Source organism: Scyliorhinus torazame, chromosome 8 (assembly GCF_047496885.1).
Source record: "Scyliorhinus torazame isolate Kashiwa2021f chromosome 8, sScyTor2.1, whole genome shotgun sequence".
Classification (NCBI taxonomy): domain Eukaryota; kingdom Metazoa; phylum Chordata; class Chondrichthyes; order Carcharhiniformes; family Scyliorhinidae; genus Scyliorhinus; species Scyliorhinus torazame.
In genome coordinates this window covers 131,658,358-131,680,982 of record NC_092714.1, presented here as the reverse complement: position 1 = coordinate 131,680,982, position 22,625 = coordinate 131,658,358, and the positions used below count along the sequence as shown (strand labels likewise).

Sequence of the window (22,625 nt, the reverse complement as noted above, 5' to 3'; positions counted from 1 at the left end):
TAAACTTTTTAAAAAAGATTTTTTTTGTGGGCCAGGAGGAGATGGGGTGGAATTTCAGCACCTTACTTCCCAAGATCTCACTCCTATCCATGGGCTAGCTGTTGAATCCTGTCAGGTTTGGGCTAGAAACTGACTGTGCAATATAATGAGATGTGGGAGCGATAAAGTTCTCGGGCTGTCATGCATCGCTGACAAGTGAGCTTGTTGCTCCCCCACATCCCTTTAACATCAACTCCAGATTGTTCTAAACCTAACTCTGGATCAAATCCTTCTTCGAGCACAACTCAGATGATCAATTCTCTGTGAATGGCCTTTAATAAACAGTAGTTTTACAGTGTTACCAGCCTTTGATGGAAGAATAAATATCACAAGCAATAGCAAAGCGTGGCTACAATTCTGGGAACTACCCCCAGCTCTGTAATCCCCTCTATCATTATTACCCTCTTGAGATGTCAGCTGTCTTCTGATTTTGGCCTCTGGGGCATCCCTGGTTTTAATCCCTCCACTACTGGTGACTGTGCCTTCAGTGCCAAGATCTGAAATTCAGGAATTCCCTCCCTGAAACTGTTTGTCTTCCTATACCTCTTCCTCTGGACGCGATTTAATAGAAAGGTTTCTCAGTGTGGTAGCGAGCTGATTCGCCGGGACAGCACCCGCCAGCTACCTGCCAACAAGGGGGAGCAGCACGCCCGCAGAGCAAACCCAACACAGCACGCAGCAATGACACCGAGAAGACCGGCCACATGATTCGGGGATGCCGGCCTGGTCAGACTGTTGGACACGGTTGAGTCCAGACAGGATGTCCTGTTCCCCCAGAGGGTTTGGATGGTCAGCCACAGGGTATCCAGTGTCACCTGGGGGGAAGTAGCAGTGACCATTAGCTTGGGGAGCGTCACCAGGACAACCGGCACACAATGCTGTAAGTAGATCAACAAACTCCACCTGGCCGCATGAGTGGGTTAGGGCCAACGGCCCCTGCCACCAGCTCACCCATGTCCAGCAGTGCTGCCCATGCCTGCTCCCTGACCCCACTTGCGATGAACAAAGCGTGGGGTTGACAATGACATTCTCTGTGTCCCCACAAGAGAAGTTGGCCCACAACAGATGGGAGTGGGCCCAGACAAGCGGCAAGGGGGCCGGACATCAGAGTCCTCACCCCCTACGAGGAGCATGCCCTGGATGTCGTGGGGGTGGCTGAGGACAGATGGATCACCAACGTAGAGGTTGGTGTGCAGCGCAGAGGTGAGGATCCACTAGCCGCCACCCAGATGACGTGTCACACGCGAGTTGTTAATGCCATACAGAATGACCCATCCCGCCAACTGACCTCATGGCCATTATCACACAGGATTCTATCTGACGGTGCCGGCCCAAACAGTGTGGTCACCCCCCCCACCCCCGGCCCAACCAGTGTGGTCCCCCCCCCCCCCCCCCCCCACCCCACCCCACACCCCACTCCCCCATCCCAAGGGAACACCTCAGAGGGGAGCTCCGAGGAAACCACCATATTCGCGGCACAGATGTCATCCCCACCCTCCACCAGCGTAGAAACACACACCTCGTGGGCGTCAGTAGTGGTCAGGCTTCTGGGGCACATTCTGGTGAGCACCACACAGTTAATGATGCACATCAGATTGGACTGGAATTGTTTATTGTACCGAAGTATAGTGAAAAGTATTGTTCCGCGCGCAGCTCAGACAGGTCATTCCATACATGAAAAGAAAATACATAATGAGGCAAACATAAAATACACAATATAAATTCATAGACACAGGCATTGGGTGAAGCATACAGGAGTGTAGTGCTACTCAGTAGAGAAGATGTGTGAAGAGATCAGATCAGTCCATAACAGGGTCGTTTAGGAGTCTGGTAACAGTGGGGAAGAAGCTGTTTTTGAATCTGTTGGTGTGTGTTCTCAGACTCTTGTATCTCCTGCCCGATGGAAGAAGTTGGAAGAGTGGGTAAACTGGGTGGAAGGGTATGTTCAAGGGGTCCCAGGGCAGTGAGGATATGGAAGGCCTCGGGGGTGGGGGGGTCAGGGGAGAGATTGGAGGAGGAGGGAAGTCTGGAGCCCACAGTGGGAGTGTTGTCCAATGTTGGAAGGTGGCTTCTGATGGAGATGCCCTGCCTTTCTCATCGGGGATCTAATTCTTTTGATTTTTAGCCTTCCCCCACTGAGATTCAATCCTCAGGCCAGCCTAAAAATTGACCATTCAGTAACCACATAAGGGCCTCAATTGGACAAGCGTGTACTTCCTGCCCAAGGCCTTGCCCACTCCCACATAAACTCACTGTGTGGTTCAGGTGGGTGGGAACCTGAAGGGAATCCCATCCCTTCAATTTCACTCCCCCCTGCCCTCCCTCACCTAAATTTCCACTGGTGGAGGAGAGCAAAATTCAGGCCTATATTTTGAGATGTCATGTTTTGTTCCTGTGAAGCGCTTTGTGGTGTTTTACCTTGCTAAAGATGCTATGTAAATTCAAGTGCTTATTGTTAAGTTAAAGGGAATTAAAGGAAAAAGATACAAAAATAACATCAGAGATGAAATTCTGCTTTTGTGGTGTTGACAACAGACTACCAGTTCTCTCCAGAGGTGAGGCATGCAACAACTCACTGTTCGTCTTTAGCCTGGAGGGTTCACTGTTGTGGCTGCCGGCCTGGTTTATGGCCTTGACAACGAAGATGTACTTGGTCCCGCTCTGCAGCCCGTGCACAGTGTAGTGGTTCTGTTTGATGTTCGGAACAATCATCCAGCTGTCAGCTGAGCTACACAAACCTGCAACAGAACCACAAATGTGGTGTCACCCAAGGAGCTGTGGAATCCACAGGAAGAGCAATCGTAGAACTCTCTGTTGTGCAGCAATTAAATTTGCTTAGCTAAGGACATGGTAAATAGGAACATTGCAATTGCTAAACGATCAAGGACCAATACCCATTTCAGTCCACCTGGATGTGGATCCTAAAAATCTTTGAATGATACGTCAGTGAAAAATACATCAAAAGATCAGTTACATGCTTTCCAAATGTTGTTGAGGGCCCACTGTGATCTAACACTGCATAAACATTGACCTTGGCTCAGTGGTTGCATTCTCAGAGAGTAATGTGCTCAAGCCCCTCTCCAAAGACTTGAGCACATAATCTCGTGCTGTAATGTTGGAGATGCTGCTTTTCAGATGGAACATTAAACAAAGGCCCCACCTGCCCCTTCAGAGGGAAGATCCCATGGCACTATCCAAGGAAGGGCATGGGAGTTAGTCTGGTGTCCTGGGCAATATTTATTCCTCAACCAACATCAATGAAATGGCTAATCAGGCTCATATCGCAGTTGTTTTCTTATTCAGGGAGATTCACCTTTTCCACCGTGCCATGAGGGCATTTATTCTTAGCCCAACCCAGCTCGTTGGGCACAAGTTCCCTTTCTGTGAGGGCATTTATTCCTAGCCAAACCTGACTCGATGGAAAGAAGTGACCTTGCAGTGCTTGTCCGATTTGCCATTATCTCTGCGCAAACCTCGACCGTGATTGTCAGCAAGCAGGTATGCAGCTACGTGAGGCACTGCAGCTTCAACCTGAAGCAATATTACTGCACCCCTCTGTACTGCCCATTTATGGCACGTACCATACAGCGCCTCTGCAACCCTTTCCGGCGTGGGATTTCAGAGAGACTACAAAGGATTTTTAATGGCTGCGTTAAACTCACTTCAAAAAGAAAAACTATTCCTCAAATCCTTTTGCCAGTCTCACTGGAGTTTAAGTGAGGTAATTAGGTAGGCAGTCAGTCGATGGCATGGCTAACCTACGCTCGACAGATAAGGCAGCTGGAAGAGGATTGAGGGTAAAACAGAAAGCAGTACAGAAATAGAAACCAAAGATGTGAACGACATAAACAATTATGGGAACACTCTGAGTTGCTTTACCTTTCTTCTGTGTCTGTTAAAACTCTGAACAACTGATCATAAGATCAGGAGTTTAATTAAATTTTAGTGCATAGATTCCTAGTCTCAGGATATATCCTGTGCAAATTTTAATGCTAGACTATTCGAGTAGTTTTCAGTTTCATCGGAAATTGCGTGGGGTTTGCAACGTGCAATTAAAAAGCACAATTTCCTTCATGCTCCAACAATGTTTCTGCCAGCAGTGTCTGAGTAGATACATCTTTAATTCCAGAAGGTTCTGGGGAAATCCTGGAGGGCGCCATACCTACCAGGGACCCACAGAAACCGCTAACTGTTCCTCGCTGGATATTTCCACATCTCCTGATCCCTGAAATGTTAAACAACAGCAATAATAGCTACTGCGAAACTCACTAACTAGGTTGGCCAGTCCGGTGAAAATGGTGTACTGAAGTTCATATGACACCACGCTGAATTCATCATCGGAGGTCCAGTGCACTGTGATTGTATCGTGGGAGGCGGTGCACAGCTCCTCTCGGATAGCTGGTGGATTTGGCGCTGGAAAGGCAAACACGCATATTGAAGCAAGCATTTGACAGTTCTCCTAACATCTGTTCCCACCCCCACATTCTCCTCTTTAAGCTTATTAAACCTAATGGTAATTAAAATTAAGGACAATAGATTTCAGGACAAATTTAGTTTCCAACATTATCCAAAAAGCAGATGATGCATCAAACGCTCTATGTTTAAAATTTAGGGCAGGATCTACCGGTCGCATTGTGCCTGGAACGCAGCATGGCGCGCTAGGTGCTGGGAGGTCCCACATCTTGGATCTACCCGGCTTGCCATGCCTTGCGAGATCGAACGTGATGTCGCGAGATGTCACGAAATCCCGCCCACTCTCTTTCTGGCAAATCTGCATATTAGAGCAGGACGGCTAGTCTCATTCTAATATGCGTTCCTAAGATCAACCCAAGGTGTGGGATCCAACGCCCTTGCCTTGGATGGTTTCAATCAGTTCTGGTCTCCACAAATGGGGATCAGATGGAATGGCACTCATGGAGTCTCCACAGGGATTTGAGGCACCCAGGTGCATGCTCTCTGGGCAGGATGGTACCCGTGTACTGCTGGTGCCACCTGGGCACCCTGACATTGCCAGCCTGGCAGTGTCACCTGGGTGCCAGCCTGGCACTGTCAGGGTGCCCTGGAGGTGCTGGCAGGGGTACTATCAGGGTGCCATGTGGGCATGGCAAAGGTGCCCAGCTGCCATTTTCTGTGCGGTGGTGATTGGGCTGGGGTGCCCTGCACCGATGGGGGGAATACAGGAGGGCCTGGGGACCCCCTTATAGTGAGGGGGCTCAAGAGATTGGGATGCCTCTCTCACTTCACTGAGGAGTTCTTTTTTTTAGAAAAAATATATTTATTAAAGTTTTTTAACACAATTTTTCTCCCTTACAAAAACCCCTCGGCGGGGGGGGGAACAAAAAAAAAACGAGAAATCGCACAGAGCAAGATATATACATGGCAAAGTGATATATTCCCTCACCCGTACGTGCCAGTTTCCCCAACCCTTCATGTTATCTCTTGCTCATCCACCCTCCCAGGCAGTCCCCCCTTCCCCCCCCCCTCCCAGGACGTCCCCTCCACCACCTCCCCCCGCCCCCGCCAAGGTTGCTGCTGCTGCTGACCGACCTTCCTCTAACGCTCCGCGAGATAGTCTAGGAACGGTTGCCACCGCCTGTAGAACCCCTGCGCAGACCCTCTCAAGGCGAACTTAATCCTCTCCAACTTTATGAACCCAGCCATATCATTTATCCAGGCCTCCAGGCTGGGGGGCTTCGCCTCCTTCCACATTAGCAAGATCCTTCGCCGGGCTACTAGGGACGCAAAGGCCAGAATGCCGGCCTCTTTCGCCTCCTGCACTCCCGGTTCGTCCACTACTCCAAATATAGCTAGCCCCCAGCTTGGCTTGACCCGGACTTTCACCACCTGAGATATTGCTCCCGCCACTCCTCTCCAGAACCCCTCCAGTGCCGGGCATGACCAAAACATATGGACATGGTTCGCCGGGCTTCCTGAGCACCTTCCACATCTGTCCTCTACCCCAAAGAACCTACTCAACCTCGCCCCCGTCAAGTGCGCTCTGTGGACCACCTTAAATTGTATCAGGCTGAGCCTGGCACACGAGGAGTAATTAACCCTACCTAGGGCATCAGACCACAGACCTTCCTCGATCTCCTCCCCCAGCTCCTCCTCCCATTTACCCTTCAACTCTTCTAGCAGCGCTTCCCCCTCTTCTTTCAACTCCTGGTGTATTTCCGACACCTTGCCCTCCCCGACCCATACACCTGAGATCACCCTATCTTGAACTTCTTGTGCCGGGAGCAACAGGAATTCCCTCACCTGTCGCCTCACAAAAGCCCTCACTTGCATATATCTAAAGGCATTTCCCGGGGGTAACGCAAACTTCTCCTCCAGTGCCCCTAGGCTCGCAAACGTCCCGTCGATGAACAGGTCCCCCATTCTTCCAATCCCCGCCCGATGCCAGCTCTGGAACCCCCCGTCCATCTTCCCCGGGACAAACCGGTGGTTACCCCTGATTGGGGACCACACTGATGCTCCCATTGCACTCCGGTGCCGTCTCCACTAGCCCCAGATCCTTAGCGTTGCTGCCACCACCGGGCTCGTGGTATACTTTGTCGGCGAGAGCGGCACCGTCACCAACGCCCCCAGGCTCGTTCCTTTACAGGACGCCGTCTCCATCCTCTTCCATGCCGCCCCCTCTCCCTCCATAACCTCACTGAAGAGTTCTGATGAGTGGAGCTCCTCAGTTCAGAAAACGGGGCAGAGTTTCCCGCTAAGCTCCCCTACCTGGATGGACATTAGACAGTGTGATGTTTCTCGGTGCTCTGAGTGCCGGAGAAACAACTGGCTAATCTTGCGCACAACAGGGCTCTGTCCCCATTCGGGTAGATCGCACCCTTATGCTTCAGTGTATCTATTAATACATGAACCATGATATAGCTGTACAAATCGACATCAATCCCTTCTACTACCAGTCTACAAAGGCCACGCTGTCGAGGAGGATAATGGTGGGCAGTGCATGGGAGTCCCATTGACCTTCAAACACCCTTCTAACCATAGGGCATTCCAATTTGGGCATAAAACTGCTTTTCCTTCATTGATGCTGTTTAAAATCCTGGAACTCCCCACCAAACAGCAATGTAGGTGTACCTCCCCCAAATGGACTGCAGTTGTTCAAGAAGATGCGATTAGGTGAATAGGACATTCTGAATTCTCCCTCTGTGTATCCAAACAGGCGCCGGAATGTGGCGATGAGGGGATTTTCACAGTAACTTCATTGCAGTGTTAATGTAAGCCTACTTGTGACACTAATAAAGATCTTATCATTATTATTATAGGTGGTCCCATCACCACCTTCCTAAAGGCAACTGGTGATCGGCAATGCATTTCAACTTTGCCAGCAATACCCATCTCCCAGGAATAGATTTTCTTTTAAAGTCCTGTCTATAAATTCTGTGTTAGGTCACCATTTTGTGTTAACATGTTCCCGTTATAAATCTCTACGTCAACATTTAGAATTGAAACTGCTTCTGCAAAGCAGCCATGCAGTAATTATACCCACCCCTAGAGGTGATGTGGCTGTGCCTCTGTTTTGCGCAGGAACTGCTGAGGTGCAACCAATTCTAATTGTCTACTTTCCAAATTGCTGCAGATTTTGCTATTGGACTGTAATTAATATCAGAGTATCAGTAATGAAAGGAGATTGAATATCCCGACTGTATGACACACACCCTCTAATCTTGTTTCAACCAAAACCAGATTGGGTCTCAACTCCCCATGTGCAAATCTGTAGATGCTGGAGATCAAGACTGTGATCAATGGATTTTTATTAGGTAAGGGGGTTAAAGGATATCGATCAAAGCAGATAAACGGAGGAGCGGTACAAAGTAGTTGTGAACTAATTGACATTTTGAACAGCCTCAAGGATCTGAATGGTCTCCTCCAGGTCCTTAATGTTCCTTTGGGGGATCAATCAGCAGTTATAAAGCAGCAACAACTGGGAATTACAGTTAGATTAATATTATCTGTGTGGAGTGTGTAAGGTAGCCGACAGATAATTTTGGATAGCTGGATTGAAAAAGCCTGAAGGGTTTCAGTGAAAGTGGAGGTTGAAAATCAACAGTCTCTTTTATCCATTTCGCACTCTGGCTTGACATCCTCCACCTTGGATATGTTGGAAACTCGAGAAAGGCACAGCTCCCAGTTTTTTTCCATTGTTTAATGGTTGAAAATTGATAGACGGTGTATTCCTAACTTCACATCTGGAGGCTGAGGCTCTCTACCGGGGGTTGCAAATGTGTCTCCGCATCTCCTACCTGTGAGGTAATCCAGGCTTTCCAGCATTTTCTTTTCCCGCGAGAAGTCCAACGCAAACGTGTCAAATGTATCATTTAGGTTGATTTCTGGGATGAGCACTTGAGAAGATGCAGTTGCCATGGAGACTCTATATTGAAAAAGATGGCAAAAGTTATTTAAAACTAGCTGAGCTCCCAGGACTAACTTAAAACACACTTAATTGGCTTCAATGTGCTTTGGGAGATCCTGGGAGGGATTCTCTGAACCTGAGGCTAAGTGTTGACGCCGTCGTAAACGCCGTCGCATTTAACGACGGAGTCAACAGGCCCCCAGGAGCAGCGATTCTGAGCCCTACAGGAGGCCAGCACGGCACTGGAGTGACCCACGCCGCTCCAACTGCCGATACCGGTGTCAAAAGGGTGCCGTGGGTCTGCGCATGCGCTCTGTGACCGACGTGAATGCGCACAGCGACCGGCGCGATTGCGTGCATGCGCGGTGGCTTCCTTTTCCGCGCCGGCCCTGACGCAACATGGCGTAGGGCTACAGGGGCTGGCGCGGAGCAAATGAGGCCCCCAGCCCAAGAGGCCGGCCTGCCGATCGGTCAGCCCCGATCGCGGGCCAGGCCACAGCAGAGGCCCCCCCCCCGCTGCCCCCGGGGTCGGACCACCCCCCCCCCCCCCCCCCCCATCACCAGGCCGTCCTTGAAAGGATGCATGCCGAGGTCCCGCCGGGTAAGACCACACATGGACGGCGCTGGCGGGACACGGATTTCTTTTGCGGCCACTCGGCCCATCCCAGGTGGAGAATTGCCGGTGGACGACAGTGCGTAGAGCGGCCCCTGACCGGCGCCACGCCAACGCCAATGGCGCCGATTCTACGCTCACCGGCGAATCGGCGGACCGGCATCGGGGCGGCGTGGGCTGAGAGAATCCCGCCCCCTTTGTTGTTACTGGAAGTCTCCAGTGTATTGTCTTGAGCCACAACACGGATGTTATGTAAAGTGCCCCCTAAACGCAAGTCCTTTCTTTACTGAGAGATTTGGGAATCTCACACTGATGTTCCAGCATGAACTTGCTGGGTTGAATGGCCTCCTTCTGTATCTTTATGACCGTATAACTAATGCAATGGGGACTGCTCTTCTGAGATGTGAATTAAGGCATGCTAAAGAAAGATAACACATTTACATAGCACCTTTCAGAGCCTTAGAATGCTCCAAAGTGTTTTGCAACCACTGAAGTATTTCTAATATTTTGTCCCAGCTGGTGGTGCCAGTAAACATTGTTAGCAAGCTTTGGAAGAAGTTTTATTCCACTTCGAATCCACTCTAATTCCCCATTTAAGAGGTTGTGGCTGAAATGTTTTATTTTCCAACACAAATACCCTTCATTTTGACAAGAACAATAGTTCAAAAGATTAAGTTAATAAAATTAGGCGTCTTACGTTCATATATTCAAACCAAAGGAAACATTTGCAGGGCTATGCAGAGAAGGAATGGACTGGGATTTCTTGAACAGCTCATTTAAAGAGCCAGCAGAGGCTCGTTGGGCTGAATGGTCTCTTTCTGTGCTGGAAGATTCCATGAAGCTATGAAACCACACTCAAATATAGCTGCAAGGTCTCCAGTTACTTTCCGGACAGCAGAATTACATTTCTTTTTAAAGTTTCATGCCAAGAAACAATATTCACATGCAAATACCCCTTCAAGATTATTTTTCATGAATTACACTTTGAAGCAGTCCTCCTTCATTGTTGCCGTCAGACTGGCCCGGCGTAAGAATTAGATATTGATGAGCTGGTATAGGAGACCCCGACGCACAACCAACCTGCAGTAAACTATACTTAACGTACAGTTTGTCTCGTCAGCCCATTGTGGACTTCAGACCTGGACACACGTCGTGTTTTGTAACTTGTGGGAAAAGAAAGAAGCCAATCCCTCAGCCTGGGCCGGGCTAGAGTGCTAATCCTAAAAGGCACGTGGCCACCCCAAAAACATGCTCACTGCACACATTGTCTTCTCTCTGAACATCAAATATATTGAGGCAGGTTCAAAAGGGACCCTCCCTGCCCATCATTAAAATTGGCTTAGTAATGGCTTCCTTCTACTGACTGAACAGGGTAGGTTTTCCAGTGTGTTACGTTGTGGCTGTACGCTGGCCATAGCCGACGGGTGGAGACTATTTACTTCAGCTCATTGCCCATTTAACGTCCCACTGAATTTCACAGTCAGCTTCTCAAGTGGCTGCCAGTTCCCCAGTTGCAGTATTTTAAATTAGATGTTTTAGATGAAGTCGTGGTGGCATAACTGAAACATCAATGTAATTCTCTGCAGTCTGTGCAGAATTGCATGATTCACACACCTGCCCATGCAATGGGAGCACAGGGGGTTGCTAGGGCCTGCCGTAACCATGGAAGTGCATATAAAGAGGACTTTTTTAAATAATTTAAGCCCTGGGCCAGAATCTAATTGCTCATGGGGCCTTGTGCTGAGTGTTTTGCTGCCTTATTTATCATAATGTCCACCCAACTGGCACAATGGAACGCTTCCTCCCTGCCGCCCTTTCTCCTTCATTCTCTTCTTAACCTCCTTTCTCTTTATCCTCCTGAGCTCCCTCTCTCCTCCCTTTCACTCTCCAATATTGTTCCAGTTAAATCACGCCCCCACCCCCCCTCCCCGCCCCATTCCCCCATCCTCTTACCCTGCTAGACCGCAGTACTGTACTCGGTATGTGGCTCTGCAAGTGATCATGCCACAAAATGGCCAACGCTGCCAACACTGATAAGCCAACTTAACTGTCATTTTAACAATGACCCTTCCAGAACTGTTTAAGCAGGATTCCCCTGCCCCTCTCTGGTGAGCTCTCAACAGGAAGATGTGGCAACTCAGACATTACCCGAGTCAGGTTAATCCTTTACAGCCTGAAGGACACAGGATGAGGAATGGGTTGTTCAGCCCCTTAAGACAGCGCTGCCATTCAATTAGAATGCTGCTGATCTGAACTTTCCCACCTTCCATCCACATCTCCTCATACCCTTCTCCAACAGAAATCTATTGAGCTCAGATTTGAATCTGTAAGCTGCTACCCAGCATCCACAGACTTTTGAGGTAGAATTTTCCACATTTACAACCCCTCCATTTTAAAAACCGCTTCCTCATTTCACTCCTAAACGGCCTTGCTCTAATTTTAAATTGTTGCCTCTTGCTGTGGATTCCCCTCTAGAGAAGCTACTGGCTGGGATTTCACATCCGTGGGGCGTAAAATCCCGTGATAGTCCAAAAAAGAAGCTTCTCGCCGGCGGGATCTCGCAACGTGATCCTCCCTGCCCCCCACCATTGATGTACTGAGATCCCAGACCAGGAAGGTCGAGAGCCTTATTTAAATAAATTTACATCCTATTACATCCTATTAGTGGGCTTCTCTGTCACGTCAGTGAGGTTTTCAACATGTGTGGGGCAATGTGAACCAGGTGAAGAGACCACATAGGAAGTGCACAGACAGTCCCAAAGGAGAATAGGGACAGGCCTGGGCAGTATCCTGGCACTGCCCCTGGCACGGCCAGGTCCCCATGACTCTGGGAGGAGGAGGGGTTCCCCTCGTCTGTGTGGGAGTGGGGAGGGTGTTCCCTGTGTCCACGGGGTGGGGGGGGGGGGGGGTGTTCCCTGTGTCCTTACGTCTGTAATGGGGGAGCCTTCACCATGTTCATTGTGGGGGGGGGGGGGGTATGGGGGAAGTTCCCTGTGTCCCTAGGGGGGGGGGGTGCCCCAGCGTTCATTGGAGGGGGGGGGGGGGGGGGGGAAACGGAGAGGGGGTGTTGCCCGGGTCTGTGGGGGTGTTTGAATTTTTAGTGCTGGAGATCAGCACGCCCTTTTCACCGACGTTGCCGGCTGGGCAGCATCGCCAGCGTGACGGTGTGGGCCAATCCTCCAGCAATTTATTTTGATCGTGCTGGGAAAGATGGTGAAAAAACATCATTTGTGCAGCTGGCGTGCTGCACGCCGCTTTTCTCACTTCAGCCAGCACTTCTGAAAAAAAAAAATGGAAACTTCCGCCCAAATTCTCTGCTCTGTAGAATCCCTTTAAATATTTCTATTGCCTCACAATTGTAATTTCTAAGTTCAAGTGAATACAATCCAAATTTATGCAACTTATCCTCATCATTTAACTCTTTAAACCCTGGTCTCATACTGGTCAGTCTGTGCTGTATCCCTTTCAAGGTCCATTGCCCAAAATTGAATGCCGTATTTGTTTTTATTTGTTCTCGGGATGTGGGCATCGCTGGCTGGGGCAGCATTTGTTGCCCATCCTTAATTGCCCTTGGACTGAGTAGCTTGCTAGGCCATTTCAGAGGGCAGTTAAGAGTCAACTGCATCGCTGTGTGGGTCTGGAGTCACATGTAGGTCAGGCAGGGTAAGGATGGCAGATTTCCTTCCAGGAAGTGAACCAGGTGGGTTTTTATGACAATCCACAATGGTTTCATGGTCATCATTAGACTTTTAATGCCAGATTTTTATGGAATTCACATTTGACCATCTGCCATGGTGTGATTCAAACCCAGGATCCCAGAGCATTACCCTGGGTCTTTGGATTACTCGTGACAATACCACTACACCACTGCCTCTCCACATGTGCCCTGCTCTTCTTTCAATCGTGCCATGGGGATTTTTAAACATCTCTTTGAGAGGAGTGAGATTAATTGGATAGCTAATCTGAAAAGCCGCAGCTCCAAAGTAATGGTGTCACCCAGTGCGCCATGGCTAGCGTCTCAAGGGAGAGCATTCTCACTGACAGGATTGGTTTACAGCCCGATTTTAACCCGCTCAAAAACCCATCCACTGAATCAGAGTTGAAATAGGGCCCACACATGTTGGTGTGCGTGCGTTCGGCCCTACAGCTGAGAAAGAGCAGAATTAACAAGGAATTGAGTGGCTGGGTTAATAATTGCACCTCTGTTAATGTTAATCCAGCTTCACTGCTTTGGAGAGGCACTCAGCATGACGGGCTATTAAAAGGTAATTGTGATTCTTTGTAATCGCTCAGCTTTTAGAAGAATTTTGACAGTAGATCTTCAACAGCAGTGAGAGCTGATCTTTGTGTTACTATAGCAACTAAAGAGACACCATTAATATGATCCTTTTAACTGCTCTGTATTTTGAGATATTTGTTTTCCTCGTGTGTCTGAAAAACATCTGCTCTGTTGTTTCTTATTCTAGTCACTAACAATGCTTATTTTACTGGGGTTTTATTCCACGATCGGGTCATTAACTTGTCGTCGTTCCCGCTCCCCTCCCATCCAACCCAGGAGCATTCCTTTTGCACTGGACGTGGTTATAATGAATAATCTCTCGCTGGTCTAATGTGGGGAATAGTAGCCTGAAGAATGAATTGCCGTTTATTGCACAAATTATCACGATGATCCCTTTTTTATATATAATAAAGGACTTGCATTTATATAGCACCATTCGCAACTTGAGTATGTTTCAAAGCACTATACAACCAATGAAATTGCACTCGCTGTTGTAATGTGGGAAACACAGCAGCTAATCTGTGCATGGCAAGGCCCAGAAAAAAGCCGTAAAATGACCCCGGGTTTTTACAGCACGGAAAGAGGCCCCTCGGCCCACCATGCCTGCGCTGGCTTCAACTCTATTCCCATTTTCCACCACTTGGTCCATATGGCATTTCACATGCTCATCGAAATAAGTGTGGGTTCGGCCTCCCCCACCCTTTCAGGCAGTGCGTTCCAGATTCCAACAACTCGCTGGGTGGAAATGTTTTTCATCACATCCCCTCTAAACCTCCTGCCCCTCACCTTAAATCTCTGCCCGCTGGCTTTTGACCCCTCCGCTAAGGGGGACATGTTCCTTCCTATCTATCCTCTCCATGTTCCTCAGAATTCTATACACCTCCCCCTCAGCCTTCTCTGCTCCAAGGAAAACAACCCCAGCCTATCCCGTCTCTCTTGATAGCTGAAAAGCTCCAGCTCAAGCAACATCCTGGTGAATCTCCTCTGAACCCTCTCCAGTGCAATCACTTCCTTCCGATCATGTGGTGACCAGGACTGCCCACAGTACTCCAGCTGCGGCCTAACAAGCGTTTATGTAGCTCCAGCATAACCTCCCTGCTCTCATCATGAGATATGATCTGGCTTGGTGATATCAGTTGGGGGATTAGTATCAACATGTTGGTCAGTGTAGAGCTCCCTCAGTATATCGCGCTGGGTGGGGCAGCCTATGTAATGCGCTCATGTCTCTGGATTTCGACTTGAACCCATGAGCCCCTAGCTCAGAAAATGCTATCAACTGAGAAATGTTTGTCAGTCCAGCCAGCGAATTACAGGAATACTTTTCATTGCCATGACATAATCTGTCATGAAATTCTTTGAAAAGAACACCAAAAGACGAGGGCGAGCAGCAGACTGTGTGAGCTGATTTTCACATTCAGCGACTTTATTGTGCATTAACTAAGCTCACTCTGCCAGCTGGATCAGTTGTATTTTGTAATCCCCTAATCACTCATAACGAACAACAGTTGGAGTTCCAGGAATCAGATTACTGGGAAAAGTGCTATTTTGATTTAAACATAGGAAGAAAGGACAAGATTGTGGAATGTTTAACCTACTTTCTTGAAATTATCTCCTCCATTGTCCAGCTGGGTAGAACTGCACTTACTTGCTTCCATTGCTGGCTGTGCAATGATAGCCAGAGAATCTCTAGCGATAGTTCTTCTTCTCTCTCATACCATTACCCTTGGATCTTTCTTTAGATGTCTCCTATTCCTCATCCACATGCTCCCTCTGGATGATGTTATCAGAAATCACAATATCAGGTTTCACGTGTAGACAGAAGACATCCAGCTCTCACTCTCTCTCGAGCCCTCAATTATATCCGATTTCTCAAGCTGCTCGTCCAACATTCAGTTCTGGATGAGCAGATGTTTACTCCAGTTAAATACTGGCAAAATCAAAGTTTCAGTCCCTACCATAAACCGTGTTTCCTTCTCCACTGACTCCAATCCTCTCCTGAAAATTTTCTGGAGCGGAACCAGGCTGTTAACAACGTTGGTGTCCTTATTGTGCCTGAGCAGATCTTGCAGCCACATATCCACATCATCAGTAGGACCTCTGTGACATTTCCAGTGTCCATCACTATCTCAGCTGATAAAACCCTCAACCATGCTATGTCTCGACATATCTATTCCAATATTCTCCAGGTCCGTCTCCCACTTTGCACTAACTGTACCGCTCAACCAAAACGCTGTTGCGTGTATCCTAACATACACCCATTCTGTGCACCTCCACACTCACTGACTTACACAGACACCTGATCTGCCAATGCCTCGATTTGAAGATTCTTATCTTGTTTTCAAATCCTTCTGTGGTTTCACCCCCTCCATTTCTGTCAGCTGCTCAGGTCCTATAACCCTCAACTTTCTGCGCTTCCCTCATTCTGGCCTCTTGAAGATCCTTGATTTTCATCACATCGGTATTGGCAGTCGTGCTCTCAGCAGCCTTTCTCTTATCCACTGGAATTCACTCCCTAAACCCGATCTCCTTGACAAAGCTGTTGGTCATTTGTTCGAATGTCTCCTTATGTGGCTCGGGTGTCAAAGTTTCCCAGCCCTCCTGGGGCATCTCACTATGCTAAAGGCACTACATAAATTCAGGTTGTTGTTGGTTCTACAAGCTGTATTTTGAGATCAGCAATGAGATGACTTTGGCAGGGGCAGCACGGCGCAGTGAGTAGCACTGCAGCCTCACGGCGCCGAGGTCCCGGGTTCATTCCCGGCTCTGGGTCATTGTCCGTGTGGAGTTTGCACATTTTGCCCCCACAACCCAAAAAGATGTGCAGGGTAGGTGGATTGGCCACGCTAAATTGCCCCTTAATTGGAAAAAATGAATTGGGTATTCTAAATTTATTTTTAAAAAATGACTTTGGCAGATGCTCTGGTGAATACTGTGAAAAAACTGCAGTGTTGTGGAAATTATCCTTCGTATGAGATGTTAAAGCCAGGCCCTCTATGTCACCCTGGTACAATTTCCTATGCCACAATTTGAAGAGGAGCAGGGGAGTTGTCCACATGTTCGAGGGGATGAGTCGCCAACACACGTTCCAAAAGCCAGCAATTCTTTTCCATCTCTGGTTGCAGTCAGAATGCTTCTTCTTGAAGCTTTACGCCAATCTGACAGCGTCAAGGTCACTTTTGCTGCTAAAATACATTTTTATTTCCAGAATGTGTTTTTTTTAAAACTAAATTCTAAATCGCTAATTGCCGTGATGGAATTTGAACTGTATTAGTAGACCAGACTCCTGGATCACTAGTGCATGAACAGACACCCTACCTTCAACACAGCTGTTACCCTGGAGGCCATGGAGAACTGAGATAGTCTGGAAAGTGAAATTCATTGAGAAACTGAGGGCCGGATTCCCCAGTTCCCCCCCAGCCGCGTGTTTCTAGCGGCAGAGGCGGCGCCACAGTCGCCGGGGATGGGATTCTCTGTTCCCATCCCTGTCAATGGGATTTCCCATTGAAGACAACCAACGCCACTGGGAAACCCACGGACGGCGGTGCGCTGCCGGTGGGAACAGAGGAGCCCACCACCAGCTAACGGCTGGAAAATTCCGGCCTAACACTCAAAATAAAAATGAGCCTATTATAATGAAATGGGAAATCAGGATCACAGCTTAGCAAGGTGAAAGCGTCCACTCACAATGATAAGAACGGAATGAGATTGTCTTTGTGGTAGGATAAAGTATATTTAGTTAATGGGGTCATTATGTAACCTAACCAACTGACTGGTGTGGTGCTGCCTTACCTTTCCGAGATATTTTTAGCAGTCTGCAGGAAGCGAGCGTGATCATTCTCTTTCAGTGTCTGTTCCGCTTGAGTGATGAGGGACCCAGATCGTTCAATACACTGCTTGCAGTTAGCGATCTGCTGGGCCAGCTTCCTCAGTCGCACGACCTTCAGTTACAAGAAAGGAGCTCAGACAAAGGGCATTGGGGCACATCAATCTGCTTCACAAATACACATTTTCCATCGCGCACTCTCCTTTTAACTGGGAGGGGTGGGGGAGGACGGGAAATCTGTCGACACAGAGAGAGTTGTGATAATGTGGAATGATTTCCTAAAAAGACGATGGGAGCAGATTCATTCGTAACTTTCCCAAAAAAGAACTGGATACATACTTGAAAAGGAAAAAAAAGAAGCAGTGATGGGGTAAGAGCAGGGACAGCGCTTTGTGAGAGATGGAGCACCCATTGTAGGTCACCTCTCTTCTTCTATGATTTATAACAAATCCAGAAGCAGAAAGTACTTATTCATTCAAATGCAAATGTGACGGACTTTCTTCAGAGAACAGCATTATGGGATACAGCATATCACTGATTTGAGACATGACATATGGTAAATGTTGCATGATTGGGTGGAACAGATGACTTTAGGCCTCTGGGTCTGAATTCTTACTGCAACTCCACTTCCCACCTTTTATTTATTCTTTCAAGGAATGTGGATGTTGCTAGCTAGGCCAGCATTTATTGCCCATCCCCAAATGCCCTGGAGAAGGTGGTGGTGAGCCACCTTCTTGATCGCTGCAGTCCCTGTAGTGTAGGTGCATCCACAGTGCTGTTAGGGAGGGAATACCAGGATTTTGACCCAGTGACAGTGAAGGAATGGCGATATAGTTCTGAGTCAGGATGATGAGTGGCTTGGAGGGGTGTCTTGCAGGTCATGGCGCTCTAATGTATTTGCTGCTCTTGTCCTTCTAGGTGGGGAGCCAGTCCTTTCCTGTCCAGGTCTGGCGGGCATGATCCCGAGGCTTGAGCAGGGGAGGTAATGGTGGAACCACGGCCTGGCCAAAACTGCCAGGATAGCTTCTTACGGCCAGCGGCCAGCTAGTAAATTTTGCCAGGTTCAAAGGGGATATGGAATCAAGAGAGGAACTTAGATATACTAATTGACAGAGATTAATTGCTATGATTAGTCAACGACTCTATTATTATTGTATCATGTGACTGGTCTTTTTTCATTCAGCAATTCATCCAATCAAAGCTCTTGGTTTTACAGATTAATTACAGAAGATCGAATTGCGCTGAAATAATTTAGCAAGAACATGTATGGTCACAATACAATATTAAAAATGTTCAGAAACAGTGGTACTCATACATGTTTTCCCCCTTTACTTTCACAGTGTAGTGCTGGGACACTGAAGTCAACTGTGAAGTAGACTGAGTTATTGGAAACTGTGTGTGCGATTCTCCGGAAAGGTTTCTAAGTGTGGTAGCGAGTGGGAATTGCCCACTTCCCGACGCTCGGCCCAGCGAGGCCGGCAACGTAATTCATTGTTAATTGTTCCATTTAACGAGTCTTATGGGCTTCTTGTCGCAATTGAAGGCTCGCCAGCAGATTCGCCAGGACCACGCTTGCCAGCCCCCCACTAACAAGGTTGAGCAGCACTTAAACTGTACTTCACTTGCTCAGCCAACCCCAGCCAGCACGCAACATTGGCACTGAGGAGACCAGCCCCAAGATTCGGGGATGCTGACCTCGGGAGGCTGCTGGATGCCGTGGAGACCAGGAGGGATGTCCTGTTCCCCATGGGTCCAGGAGAATCAGCCACCAGGCTGCCAGTGCTGCCAGTGTTGAGGTGGCGACAGCTGTCAGCTCGGGGACTGTGACCAGGAGAACTGACCTCCAGTGCTAGAAAAAGTCAACAACCTACACCGGGCAGCACGAATGAGTATACACCAATGCCCCCCCCCCCCCACTAGGGAGCATCCACCCCATAGCCTTTCCTCCACCCCCCCTTTGACCCTTCCCCACCCCCTCTCCCACCACCGTGAACCACATGTGGGGCTAACGATGCCCCCTCTGTGTCTCCTAAGGAAATGCTCTCCCATAACCGTTGGGAGAGGGCCAGACTGGCGGAGGGCTGACGGACATACAAATCCTCACCTTCTTCGAGGAGAGGGCCCTGGAGGCGGGCCTGGAGGTGACGGGAGTGGCCGAGGCTGGTGGACGCCACAGAGGTGAGGAACCACCGGGCTCCGCCCAGATGACCTGACAAACGCGAGTTGTGATTGCCTTACAGACGGACCCATCCCTCCCATTGACCACATATCAATTCTGCAAGTCCTCCAGCCGACGGTGCAGGCCCATCCTGGGCAGCACCTCTCCAGTCTCCCAGGAGACCACTTCGGAGGGGAGCTCTGAGGGTGCCACTGTTATAGTCGAGGCACAGATATCATCTCTACCCTCCACCAGCGCAGATACTCACACTCAGTGGGAAATGTTAGTAATCAGGCTTCTGGGGCACAATCTGGGGAGCACCATACCACTGATTATGCACATCAGGTGGAGGCAGGAAACCCCAAGGTGAGAGAGCAGTTAGAGGTCTGCTGGATCCCTGGACCCAGCTGGGTCCCAGCCTGATGCTGAGTCTCTGGAACAGGATTACCCGGAGCTGATGGAGACAATAGGGAGCGACCGGGAGATGTCAGCGTCACTCCAGCAGATCCATAGCTGCTTGGAGGAGGCTAGGGGTGCAGGAGATGGCGCCGACAATGAGTGGCACGGAGCGACAGTGGCCACCAGCTCCTCAGAGTTCCACCCTTCTGAGTAGGCCACGTCTCGAGGTCAGCACACAGGACAGGGTGGCACGGCTGTGCATGTGCCGCCGCCAAGTGAGCTGGGGCCCTCCGGCCCCAGAGCCCCCAGAGGATGCCCTCCAGGGGTATCAAAGGCAATGTGATGAGGTAGGCAGCTGGCTGCCTCCACCTCAGATGTGCACCCTGGGGAAACACCTAGATGTAGTGGTAGAGCTAGGGCTGCAAAGCACATTGAGGATCACTGAGGGCACCAGGGGAGAGGGGTGTGGGTGGTCAGCACCATTGGGAGTGGGGTATTGTACAGCACATTAAACACCTTTTCGCACAACCATTATGATGCCTCTGTCACTTCCTTCCACAAGGCGGGCTGACCACCGGACCCTTTGCCCATCTCTCCAGGCATCCCCCCAACCATCCCCTCGTGGGGTTCATCCACCCTCTGGCCGTGGACATATTCCCGGAGATGTGTACCTGGGTGTTCGGACGTTGTGTGTGTGGTGCTGCCTCATGCAGTGTTCAAGCACAGTGGCCAGGCATCAAAGTGTGATTGGGATGCTTGGCAATGACTCCCACATGCTTCATGGCCCACCCACAGGGTCCACTTGGGTTGTGTGAAGTGCTCACTTAACCATGATTGCCAATTCCCGATCAGCAATAGCCTTCAGCCACACGGCCAGAGGCCTCGGCAGCCGGTGGGGGTCATTAGGGCAGAGACAGGGGTTGCCCCCGGAACAGGTACACACAACCCGGGGGTTGGCATGGTAGTGCTGTGAGTGGTTGCCCCCAGTGCACCCCCAACCCCTCATGGCAGCCCACCCCAGCCTGGGGTGGCAAGTCCAGCACACTCAGGCTCTTTGCTGTGAGCAAAGATGGCTACTCACCTCCTCGGCTCCCCCAGAGAAGCCCTTCACCAGGTTCATGTTTTTAAAAAGGAGTACTAATTGGCGTCAGCGTGACCACTTGCTGGGGAGGCCGCTGAATGACCGGAGGCCGTTGGCTATGGAATCGCTCTCGTTAATTGTATGGAAATGGGGCGTAAGTGGTGATAATTGGTTTCTGGCCACGCTCTGGCGCGATCCCGATTTCGCCTACGGGAGAGGGCCAGTTGCATCGCAAACTGTTTGGCGCCTGCCGCAGATCTCGATTTTGGCCTCTCCTGCTATTCACCGGCTGCGTTTCGCTTCAACGAGAGCGCAAAAAGGCCGGAAAATCGCTCCCTATAATTTAGACGTGCTTGTTAGGTGATTTGGATATTCTGAATTCTCCCTCTGTGTACCCGAATAGGCACCAGAGTGTGACGACTAGGGGATTTTCACAGTAACTTCATTGCTGTGTTAAGGTAAGCCTACTTGTGACAATAATATAGATTATGATTAGAATTTAGTTCCACCCGATATTGGTCCTCAGGCCTCATTTGAACCGGATAAGTGAGCTGCAACCACCTGCTGGGCTGCGACAGTGCTGTGAGGTCTTGCTGATGGGGAACTGGGGGGAGGGTGACAGGATGAGGGTCATTGGGAATAGGATCTCGGAGGGTGCTGAAGCAGCAATTAACAGGGGGCAAGTCTAATGGTGGAGCCAGGAGGAGCTCACCTGCAGCCAGGTAAGTATTTTGTTATAACTTACCATATTTGGTGGGATCTTGTAGTAGCCACTTGAAGGAACACTGGCCAGACTTCACGGAAACTGTGCTTTCCTGAATGTTGCTGGCTTGGAATGGCCTTGACTTGCCTCTGCACCTGATTCTGGTTTGGGCCTGGGACACCTCTTGATGCTTCTGCTAATGTGGTGACAGTGGACGCCGATGCAGAATGTGCCCGCCATATTGGGTATTGCCCATTGTACAGTCCTTTAAAATGGGCGGAGAGTCATTGAATTTCGAAGGGTTATATTTGAGGGCGACTGCCATGACAGATTTACAAATTCATCGAAAGAGTCGATGGGGTGGCTTCACGAGTTCAGAGATGTTTGTGCCTGTAATATTCTGGGGTATAGGATCTTTAGGCGAGACAGAGGAGGGTGTAATAAGGGAGGTGGTGTGCCACTATTAATTAAGGGATCAATTACTGCAATGAGGAGAGCTGATGGGCGTGATTGAACAGCCATGCTGCGCCTGAAAAGTAGCTTGCCACAGCACAGCATGGCCGATAGAAGTTGAGATCTACCTAACTTGCAACGTAATCTCGCAAGACGTTGCGATGTAAATCTTGCTCTTTTTGCCAAACATGTATATTAAAGTGAGATAACTAGTCTCATTTTAATGTGCAGATTCCTGAGGTCCCCAAGGCTTTGGGATCTCCCCCCACTTTACCTCGGAGACCTCGGGTGAGCGCCATTCAGTACTGATCTCCACAAACTGGGACCAGACGGAACGGCACTTGTGGGGGTCTCCCAGAGAATTGGAGGACCCCAGGTGCATGTCCTTTGGGCAGGATGGTACCCTGACACTGCTGGTGCAACCTGCGCACCCTGGCACTGCCAGCCGGACACCCTGGCACTGCCAGGCTGGCACCCTCGCAGCGCCACCTGGGTGCTAGCCTGGCACTGCCAAGGTGCCCAGGTGGCACAGCCAAGGTGCGACGTTGGCATTTTTTGCACAGTGGCAATCAGGCTAAGGGTGGCCTGCATGGATGTTTGGGGGATGCAGGGGAGGGGCGCCCATGACCTCTCCCATGGTTTGATTGGACTTGGGGTGGGTCGCTTCAGGTGCTCCAGGGATTGGGACACCTGATTCCGGCGAGCGGAACTC

General features: G+C 49.6%; 1 protein-coding gene across 6 annotated transcripts in view; it reads right to left on the bottom strand.

Moving 5' to 3' along the window:
• The window catches only part of LOC140428112 (E3 ubiquitin-protein ligase Midline-1), a 572,352-nt gene that overhangs the window by 39,609 nt on the left and 510,118 nt on the right, over nucleotides 1–22,625 (bottom strand). For all 6 annotated transcript variants that reach the window (XM_072514187.1, XM_072514188.1, XM_072514185.1 and 3 more), the window contains 4 exons: nucleotides 17,086–17,234; nucleotides 8,295–8,422; nucleotides 4,309–4,452; nucleotides 2,616–2,777 (listed from right to left, as the gene is read on the bottom strand). In XM_072514187.1, coding sequence (XP_072370288.1) covers nucleotides 2,616–2,777; nucleotides 4,309–4,452; nucleotides 8,295–8,422; nucleotides 17,086–17,234 — 583 coding nt within the window. The remainder of the gene's footprint in view (nucleotides 1–2,615; nucleotides 2,778–4,308; nucleotides 4,453–8,294; nucleotides 8,423–17,085; nucleotides 17,235–22,625) is intronic.